Source organism: Narcine bancroftii, chromosome 1, assembly GCF_036971445.1.
Source record: "Narcine bancroftii isolate sNarBan1 chromosome 1, sNarBan1.hap1, whole genome shotgun sequence".
Taxonomy (NCBI): Eukaryota; Metazoa; Chordata; class Chondrichthyes; order Torpediniformes; family Narcinidae; genus Narcine; species Narcine bancroftii.
In genome coordinates, this window is record NC_091469.1 from 297,515,344 (window position 1) to 297,526,527 (window position 11,184).

General features: G+C 38.6%; 1 protein-coding gene across 1 annotated transcript in view; it reads left to right on the forward strand.

The window, feature by feature from the left end:
- Nucleotides 1–11,184, forward strand: part of ano3 (anoctamin 3) — a 344,977-nt gene that overhangs the window by 242,302 nt on the left and 91,491 nt on the right. The window contains exon 13 of the mRNA XM_069905103.1: nucleotides 11,099–11,159. Coding sequence (XP_069761204.1) covers nucleotides 11,099–11,159 — 61 coding nt within the window. The remainder of the gene's footprint in view (nucleotides 1–11,098; nucleotides 11,160–11,184) is intronic.

The window sequence follows — 11,184 nt, forward strand, 5'->3', positions numbered from 1 at the left end:
GGCTTTTGCTTTAATTGCTGCTAGCTGCATTGGTAAATTTAAAATTTAATTGAAAGTAAATATTAAGTTCCTGACTTGCTCGCAGATTGACAAAAAGTGAACAGAATTGTGAAAATCCAAAATGTCAGCACGTTTTCTTTAGATCAGGGTCTATGCAAATATCACATTTATTGCATTTTGCAATGAACTTTCTGAAGTGTTTGTGCAAAAAAAGAACTACTTACTTAGCAGGCAGTTTTGTTCTACCAATTATTACTGAAATAATTTCAGTCTGTATGAATAGAGAATCCCCAATTCATGTAAATTAAGAATACAGCGTGGTAACAAGCCCTTCTGGGCCATGCTGCCCCATTAACCTAGGACCCACAGTACGTTTTGAAGGGTGGAAGGAAACCCGAAGAAACGCATGTTGTCACTGGGAGAATGTCCAAATTCCTTACAGACGGTGCTGGATTCGAACATAGATCCCTGCCGCTGGTACAGCGTTGCACTAACCACTATGCAAACCGCGCCACCCTAATTTGTTTCTTCATATCTTGAAATACAAACCTTAGATGCAGTTGCACAGTCCAACTGCTCGGAATGGGTGATATTGACTTGCTTTTTTTGAGACTGTTCCGAAGCTGCCTGCTAAATTTATTCACCACCTGCTGATGAGGTTTGATGTCATGTAACTGTATTTAGAAAAGTACAAATTAACGTGCCAGAATAATGTCAAAATAATGCAGCCCGATGGCACTTGCTATTATTTCTGGAGAAATAGAATATCTTCAGGCATGAAATGGATGATTGATTAAATGCACAGTTCTAAATATTACGATCTTATCATCAAGATATCAACACAATGGACTTCAGAGTTATTAGAGGAGTGGGGGGGGGGGGCAAAAGGATTGGGAGCTAGAAATGCTCTTCAGCACCAAAGTGGAGTTTGCAAGGTGCTGGATGCTGATCGGTTTGTCCATCAACCTGGATAATGCAATTTTGACAGAAGGATCCTTGCCTTGATAGCAGGGATTTTGTTTTCCTGAAGAAAATGCCTTATTTGACAGCAGTTTTGATCGACTCTTTTTCATGCTTTCTACTGACAGGTGTTGGAGTTCCACCAGGGATTGTTACTATTTTATTGGCTCCTGTAAAACAAGGCAACACATTTCTAGACCCATGTGTTTATGGGTTGTCAGTTTTATTACAGTATTGGTGACACAGGCATACAGCTGGTTGAGCCATCGCCTTGCAGCACCTGAGAACTTTGTTCACTCCTGACCTCAGGCATTGTCAACATTGGGTTTACACTTTCTCCTTGTGACTTCAGGTGATCCATTTTCCTCTTGCATCGCAGGTTTTGGAGGTTAATTGGCCACTGTAAATTGTCCCCAGTATTAGGCCAAGTGGATGAGAAAGCAGGGCGGCACAGTTAGCATAGCGGCTCGCACAATGTTGTTACAGCACCAGCGACCCAGAGTTTGAATCTGGAGCTGGCAATGAGGAGTTTGAACATTCTCCCCATGTCTGCATAGGATTCCTCCCACCCTTCAAAAAAATACCAGGGTGTAGGTCAGTTGAGTATGATTGAGCGGTATGGGTTCATGGGCCCGAAAGGAACTGTTACTATGCTGTCTGTGGGGAGAATAAAACAGGGATGTAACTTATATGGGGAAATTGATAGTTGGAATAGAACCACAGATGCAGAAGGAACTCAGCAGATCTCACAGCGTCCATAGGAGGTAACGATATTTAACTGACGTTTTGGCCTGAGCTCTTCTTCAAGCTGGTTGGCACAGATTTGATGAGCTACAGGCATAGTGCATCACACTGTGAATGGTTTCTCTTTCGTTCAGGTTTTTTGTGCAGACTCGCTACACTGAACAGGTTTATCTGAAATGCAGCCTGGAGAGTACTAGTGTAAAGTGGGGGGTTTTGACTCTGAAGAGATTTGACAGAATTGCTGCATGACTTTAATACCAAGTTGAGAGAGCCAGCAAGAGAGGCCATTCCATCTGTTGTGGAATTTTCTCCAATGTGTAACACTGGACAACAATTTTTGTCAAAAGGTTTACTTGCTGAAAAATTATTGGGGATTACAATAGACAACGTCAAGCTGAACACAAAGATCATTTCAGATTTGCTGCATCACGTGGGAAGTTGGAGAAACATCAACTTACTGAATTTACCGTGTGTAATTGTATAACGATGCCGGGAGAATCCGTGAGTTCAACTGACTCACAAAGGTTTTGCTGCTGATTTTCGTTTGTACTCAGCAATTTGATGCCTCTCGTGTTAGGGTCAGCTTTGATAGATTCCTGTTTCACTTATGCCACTGTTCCAAGGTCACAGTATCTTGACGAAACCACTCACCATGCTCGTCACTGACTGCACCAAGATTCGCAGGGATGAAGTCCAAGTGCGAATGCCAAAAATGAATTTTCACTGGCACGTTGCACTTCGTGGTTTTGGAGGCTTGAAGCAGGTTGTCAATCAGCTGGATGTCGTTTGGTGCTCTGTAGTGGCCAAGTAAATACTCAACAACGTCTTTAAATGCCTTCCAAGCAGGCCTAGGCTGAAGACAACATTTGCATGGTGCCTGCACTGAGTGCATTCCCAGGCATGCTTGAACTGACCAAAACACCTTGCTTTGTGGGCAATATACTAGTAGATTTAAGATATGACAGGAAACCATAAAAATAGGTTATACCTATAAAACAGTATGTGTTAGGAAAATTTTAAGCTGATTTTCATGTTCAGCAGCCCAAATTCCACAGACTAAACCCAAAAGTGTTAAGGAATCAAAATGTTAATTGTCCAGTGTTATTATTGCAAAGATTACAGCTCTAAAGTGTATTTTTTTTCCTTAATTTTAAAACAAACATTTTTGGATTGCTATGGTTTTCTTTGGAATCTTTAACACACTCCATGGTGGACTTAAAGTGTTGTTGACTTGTCAAACCGGAGGTTTAACTTACCTTTACGCTCTTCATTTGGCTATTGATTTTATTTGTGCACATTTCATTGGTGTAATATTAGGTGTCATATTGTTCCCTGCAATCAGTGGCTGAAGTTGAGGGCTTCAAAGTACATTCTCATCAGGTTGATGAAGTGGTTGGATCGATATTGATGAAGAACCAACAGCAAAAAAACATGCTTGGGTTATAAGTGAGATTGCAACCCTTCTATAAATGACAGAGAGGTTGTGAATAACCAATTTTTGATGCAGCTGTTCATCCTCAGTAATATCTTGAGTGACTAGCACCAGACGAAGCTAATCTGCAATGCTGAAAGCTAGATGGCATCTCACAAGGGAGATGTGCACTTTGATTGGTGCATGCAAACGATCCCATAGCAGTAGCGCAATAGGACAAAAGCCCAAGGTGAAGTTTGTGGCGGTGTGGAAAATGGGCACATATAGAGAGGAAGTAGATACATTTTTAAAAGGCTATGGGGAAGTGGCACAGAAGGGGAGATGAGGCAGATGAGCCATGGTCATATTGAAAGGAGAGGCTCACTGCCCTACTGCTCACAGGTTCACATGTTCTTGTATTCTGACCTGGAAAGGGTTGAAGAATGCCTCGAAATGGGTGTGTGTTTTTTTTTCCTGCTGTGCTGACAGCCTTGGTGGAAGATTTGTTGAGCAGAAGGAACGTGGTCCATCCCCTTGGACTGACCTTCAGTAGCGGATCAAACTCTTGAACCGGACGTTGTACCACAGACTTCACATGATTACATGTGTGGTCAAGGCCTGTGAATGGCATTCAAATTGCAATCCTCCATTAAACTTCACATTAACACCTCATTGCTTACATATGATGCCAGCAATCAGCCTTGATAGGCACACCACCCTTGCCTGACACTAACAAGCACACAGCCCTTTTTCTTGAAGTAAGAGATGTGCATAATCAAAGGCATGGATTAGCAGGGAGGCAGATGCAGTTACATTGCCTGAACCCAATGGAGGAGATAATATTCACATGCCCAGTGGCCATTAGAGTGCCCAGCAATAAAAATGAACTCACAGAAGATGGAGTGGAAAAGCAAATTGTGCAGAAAATATGGAGAGTCTGCAGAGAGATATATAGATAGGTTAAGTGAGAGGGCAAGAGTCTGGTAGATGGAGTATAATGTTGGTAAATATGAAGTCATCTAATTTGGAAGGAAAAATGGAAGATCAGATTATTATTTGAATGGGCAAGTGATTGAAGAAAGTTGCCATGCAGAAGGACTTGGGAGTGGTTGCGCATGAATCACAAAAGATGGTTTGCAGATGCAGCAGGCTATCAAGAAGATAAATTGATTTGTCTTGGGAAAGCAAAGATGGTATATTGAAATGAAATCTTGTATTCCTTTAGAAAAGATAAAGTATAATTTGAGGGATAAATATCATTTTTTTTAAAGTATGGAACCCATATTTAAAAACTCTTGGTATTTAAAATTTGATCTCCCAATCTGCTCCGGTGGACGTCTCAGTTTCCACAGCTAAAAAGTTGATTATGACTGTTTTTAGTGATGATGTCCTTCTTTCTTTCTTTGTAGGCAGATAGGGGAGGAGGGAGGGTGTTAGTGGGGTGGGTGAAGGAGTTGGGGGTGGTTCATTTAATTGTATAATGTTTGTATCAACATATTATAACTTATGTTATATAACTTAAAATTGTAAAATAAAAATAAAAAAAAGACAAATTGCATCTTGGTCTTCAGAGGGATTGAATTTAGGAGCAGGGAGATTATGCTGCAACTGTACAAGGTACTGGTGAGGCCGCATCTGGAGGACTGCATGCAGTTTTGGCTCTACTTGAGGAAGGACATACTGGTTTTGGAGGTGGTGCAGAGAAGGCTCACCAGGTTGATTGCAGAGCGTGTTAGCCTACAAGGAGAAATTGAGTTGTCTGGGACTGTCCTCACAGGAATTTAAAAGACTGAGAGTGAATCTTATAGAAATGTATAAAATTATGAAAGGCATAGGTAAAATAGAGGTAGATAGGTTGTTTCCATTGGCGGGGGAGACAAGAACTAGGGGGCATAGCCTCAAGATTCAGGGCAGTAGATTTAGGATGGAGATGAGAAAAAAACTTCTTTTCCCAAAAGATAGTGAGTCTATGGAATTCGCTGCCCATTGAAGCAGTGGAAGCGACCTCAGTAAATGTATTTAAGACAAGGTTGGATAAATTTTTTTCATAGCAGGGGAATTAAGGGATATGGAGAAAAGATAGGAAGGTGGAAACAAGCCTATCATCAGATCAGCCATGAGCTTATTGAATGGTGGAGCAGGCTCGATGGGACGGGCTGGATGGCCTCCTCCTCTTTCTCATGTTCTTGTATTCTAACATGATGGCATTAATGTAATTCTCTTGAACATGAAAACTCTTTCCACCAGCTCCTTTTAGATTACATAGGTAGCGTCCAAATTTGATCTACAATCATCTTTTCAAAGCAAGTAAGTCAGAAATTTGTCATTAATTTTGGGAAAGCATTGTACTCTGCAACATTTGTAGAATCAATGTTACATTTGCTGGCATTGATGTGAATATAAAAGAACAAATTGATTTCACCACTGATATTTTTCCCCATTGTGCATGGAGAAGCAATTCATTTCTACCGAGGTTCAATGACCCACAGAAAATTCCACAAAGTATTTGTCATTGACGTGTGTGTGTAGGCTTCATCATCCTAAAGTATTAACTCTTCAATATCTTTCCTCCTTTACCGCATGCCAAAGTGATCAAAAGTCATTACTCTCAGTGGCACCATTGGGACATGAACTAAAGGAGAAAAGCTAGAACTTGGAAAGATTGCCTCAAGATTTAAGAGAGTAGGTTTAGGTTAGAGATGAAGAGGAATTGCTTTTCACAGAGTGTGGTGGAACTCTCTGTCCAGGGAAGCAGTGGAGGCCACCTCATTGAATATCTTTAAAATACAGATAGAATAAAGGAATTAAAGGTTTTGAGGAAATGGGAGATGAGTACAGTTGAGTCCATGGCCAGGTCAGTCATGATCTTATTAAATCAATGGACATGCTCCTATCTATGACCTGCATTCCAAATGTTTGTTGTAAATATTCGGCATTGTGAACTCTCTCAGTATTTGTAAATTGTGTGCATCCCATCATGAGGAAATTCTTTTCAGGATTCACCACTGTCTGCTTATTGACAGAGTGGTTATTAAGGAGGGCTCTTCACCTAAAGCGCATGCAAATTTAATGAATGACTCTTTACTCTGGTAGGAAGCCAGCAATGCTGGCAAATCCCACCACCTGAGATACCACTTACTTCACTCTGAAACCAAATTGTTTTCTTGTGGGCACCGAGCAACACCAATCCCTCCAAAGCTGCAGCAAGAACAGAGCACAAAATATGCCCAAGGTATGCTGCACCTGTTTGGAGTAATCTTGTGGTTAGCTGCAGACCATGATGCAACCAGTCAGTATACTTTCCACAGTACACTTGTAGAAGTTTGACGGCATTTTGAATCTCCTCAAAAGTAGAGGTGCTGATGTGCCAGCTTCAGTAATTTGAAGCCACAAACCATCTCCACTGCCATTCCAACAATTAAGTCAGCCATGTTGTTCCTTGGTTTCTTCTTCCAGAAGTCCTCTCGCATATCCTTGGTCCAGCTAATACTGAGGCCTTCTGATATTCTGACTTCCGATTTCGTATTAATGGCCAATAATGGTGCTAGATAGCAATACAAAAAGGTCTCTGGACATTAAATCTTGACATTAAATGTTTCACTCTTTGAATGACACAAGAATCTTTTGGCAGAATTCACTTAGTTTAATGGTGTGTTGGAAAAATGACCCCAGTGACAATTTAAAAACACAATGATGGAGAAACTCAGCAAGTCAAACAATGTACATTATATAGTAAAGATAAAGATCAATGTTTTGGTTTGACCCTTTCTATACCTTGATTAAGGGCTGAAGCCCGAAATGTTGATGTTGTATCATTATTTTTGCTATATTAAGTATATTGTTTGACCAGCTGAGTTTCTCCACTGTTGTGTTTTTACTTCAACCACAGTATCTACAGACTTGTGTTTTATTCAAGTGACATCCAATCTTTAAAAAAACCTTTTACTTATTTTTTTTAATTTTTAAATTTTTCACTCTATAAACCATACTGACCAAGATACAGACATTTTTCTTCTTAAATATATAGTGTCGTTTTCTCCCCCTTTTTCCCCCTCCCTTCCCTCCCTCCCTCCGTTCCCCATTTATTTAAAGTTCAATCTATAAGATACATTAATGTTGTCACTCAATAAAAATAAACAAGAAATTCCACTGAGTCAGTTCTTTTCGTTATCTTCTCCTTCTGTCATTTTAGGTGGTAGATGTCCACGGTAGGATTTCTCTATTGTGTTTCATGTATGGCTCCCATATTTGTTTGAATATTGTAATGTTATTTCTTAAATTATATGTTATTTTTTCTAATGGAATACATGATGAAACAAAGAATTTGTACTCGATTTGGATGGAGCACAAAAAAGATTTGTTATGACAGCCCTAGCTGTAGCAAAAAAAATGTATTATGTCAACCTGGAAATTAGAAGACAACTTGAGAATACAACAATGGTATATAGAAACCTTTTACTTATTGATGAAACATTTAAAATCAGACTAACTTTTGATGTATCAACCTAACTAGGAGTTTATAACACAAAGTAGAAAATTCCTTTTCTCCAGAGAATTGAAAATACATTTGCTTATTTGAATAAACTGATGATTCAAAATTTTATTCAGCATTTTCAGATAAGGCTCATCAGCTTTTATGATGGTAGTTTTTTTTTAAATCTCTGTGGGTGTTCCCTGATTATCTGAGATACTTTGTGTTCTCCCAGATTTCCAAGATCTGCTGTTTTGTATCTTTCAAATCAACTACAATTCTTTTTTTCTCTCTCCCCTCTGTTTTTCACTCATATTTCTCAGTTAGCACCTCCAGCAGGCACAACAGCTATAATTAACAAGTATTCACCATCCTTTCTTTCTCTCTCTTGGCACTTACTTTACCTGGGTCACGGATTTCTTTTTATAATTTTTTTAAATTTTTCACACTATGAACCAGAATACACACAAACATTTCCCTCTTGAATATACACAGTGTCATTTTCCTCCCTTTTCCCCCCTCCCTTCCCTCCCTCCTTCCCACCCCCCTCCAAACCCACTAAACATTCAACATATACAATACAATAAACCCATTAAAAAATGTCATCACACAATGAAAATAAACAAGAAAATTGTGTCATCTACTTTTACACCTGGGTCAGTTCATTTCTTCGTCTTCTCATTCTGTCATTTTAAGGGGTGGAGGTCCGCGATAGGCCCTCTCTGTTGTGTTCCATGTACGGTTCCCAAATTTGTTCGAATACTGTGACGTTAGTTTTTAAATTATATGTTATTTTTTCCAATGGAATACATTTATTCATTTCTGTGTACCATTGCTGTACTCTCAGGCTCTCTTCTGATTTCCAGGTTGACATTATACATTTTTTTGCTACAGCTAAGGCTATCATAATAAATCTTTTTTGTGCTTCATCCAAATTGAGGCCTAGTTCTTTACTTCTTATATTACTTAGAAGAGAGATCTCTGGATTTTTTGGTATGTTGCTTTTTGTGATTTTATTTAATACCTGATTTAGATCTTCCCAAAACTTTTCCACTTTCTCACATGCCCAAATTGCATGTACTGTTGTTCCCGTTTCCTTCTTACAGCGAAAACATCTATCTGATATTGTTGGGTCCCATTTATTTAACTTTTGGGGCATGGTCTATAGGCTGTGTAACCAATTATATTGTATCACGCGTAACCTCGTGTTTATTATATTTCTCATAGTTCCGGAGCATAGCTTTTCCCATTTTTTATTTTTAATTTTTATGTTTAGATCTTGTTCCCACTTTTGTTTAGGTTTACAGCTTATTTCATCGTTCTCTTTCTCTTGCAGCTTGATGTACATTTGTTATAAATCTTTTAATTATCATTGTGTCTGTAATCACATATTCAAAGCTGCTTCTTTCTGGACTGCTTCCCAATTTGTCCTTCAAGTAGGTTTTCAGTTGGTGGTATGCAAACATTGTACCGTGAGTTCTACCATATTTGTCAAACAAGGGAAAAACCAGATTGGACCATGTTAGAGCTAGAAAAATAGGGGAGAAGGTACCAGAACATATACTTTATAAGTGGGATGAAAAACTGGTGCAACATAGAAGTTCACCAGTACTGCACCATCTGCTCAAGATTTGGAAGAAGATTCACGTAGAAAGGAAAAAAAACAAATTACCAACTACCAAAATTATTATTGACGCAAAATCAGCTAATCCCCTTCACAATAGATAACCTTTCCTTTAGAGAATGGGAGAGAGAAGGGATCAAAAGAATAGAAAATTGTTTTTTTTGGGAAATAATTTATTATCTTTTGAACAAATGAAGTCCCAGATTTCTTGATCATGGCCGTATCCAAGATGCTATCTTTGCTCTCTTTAGCCCCTGCCCTGCTCTGAAATTTGAAACTTGCTTGTTTTCTGTCTTTTCTTCGTTCTGGTAAACGGTCGTCAACCGGAAAACTTGGTCCTGTTTCTCTTCCCATTGGATGCCTCTGATTATATGAGCATTTGTGGAATTTTTTTTCTTTTTTTAATTGTCTCATATTAGCCTCAGTTTATGAATATTAATTGTTCATGTATGCTGTCAGCCTTTTGAGAATTGTGCATCATAAATTGCCTTCCTGGGCCGCAGCAATGGATGCAAATTATTATAGAACTGATCTGCTTAGGAGAAAGCCACAGTAAGAATGCTTATGGCCTTAAGCTCCACAGTGATTTAATTAAATCAGTAACACTGACTTTTATCCTAGTGTTTGAGCAAATGAATGAAAAATAAATGGAGATATCTTTAGTGAAGCTTTAGGACAGATAATTTCCAGTTCCATAATTGGCCATGTTGTGCCATCTTGTGTAGGGATTATATTTTCATTGAAAGTATCTCCATGGTCTATCTTGCTGTTCATTTTTGTAACATTCTTCGTCCCCACCACCCACCTCTAATTTGGTTTGTCTGACTCTGCCCTCTTGTACATCACAAACTTGCTTTGCCCACTGTTGACAGTTGTGTCTTTGGCTGTCAAGGCAACAAATTCCGGGATTCCCTCCCAAAATCACTCCAACCATCTTCACTTGCATCTCCTTTAGGATGCTGTTTAGACACTCATATTCACAAAGATTTGATCACGTATTCTACTAAATCCTTCATTGTCTTTGTGCAGTTTTATCAGCATACAATTTTATTTGGAGGATGCTTTATAAGGCCATATATGACAACAAACTTATCTCACTCATACACTTTATTGTGCAAGTTAAGCAAAAGTATTTTTGATTTGTACACAATTGCTTTCATGAACCTTGCACATTTCAAAGGAATACAGCATTTTGTCACCTTACAAATTGTAATATTCATTCAGTGAATCAAGTATGTCTTTGCAAGACAATATCAAAGCACTTTCATCCTACTCAGAGGAAGAATTTCTTTTATACCGAGCAATATTGCTGCAGGAATGAACAAAAAAAAAAGCAGATATTCCAATGTTTTGAAACTAGGATAATAACAATTTCAAAATGATCCCTTTCGAGATCGCTACACATGAGATTCAATGTATCTCAAAATAAAAAGTCACCATTAGACCAACTCAAACTCTTAATAAAGCCAAAATGTAAATTCTTACAAAATGCCACAATATGAATAATGCACGTTTGGAGTACATATTGCTGGGCCATGTCTTTTCTCAAAGGCTGAAAACCACTTCACATAGTGCAGCTACATTTCTGCTATTCAGTGGGAATTGCTTTAGCAGTTTTAATAAACATTGTTATCAAAGCATCAGTCTTGTCATCAAACTTGCATGCCACCTAACAGTAGGATCTTAAATATATATGCCATCTATGGAAGTATGTCAGTGAAGTATTAATTTATGAAAAGTTCTCTCTGTTAAGTTTCTAGAGTTTGAAATTATTTTCTCGACATGTAAAAGTTATGAGAAATTGCAGGGCACTGCTCCAAGGGTTTGTGTGCTGATTGACGGCTGGTTTTGTAACAAGATAATTTGGATTTTGTTTCTCTTCTTCTAGGTAACGCATTTGTTTGATAACGGAGGCACTGTTTTCTTTGCCATTTTCATGGCTCTCTGGGGTGAGTGCAGTTCCGATGTGGTTTT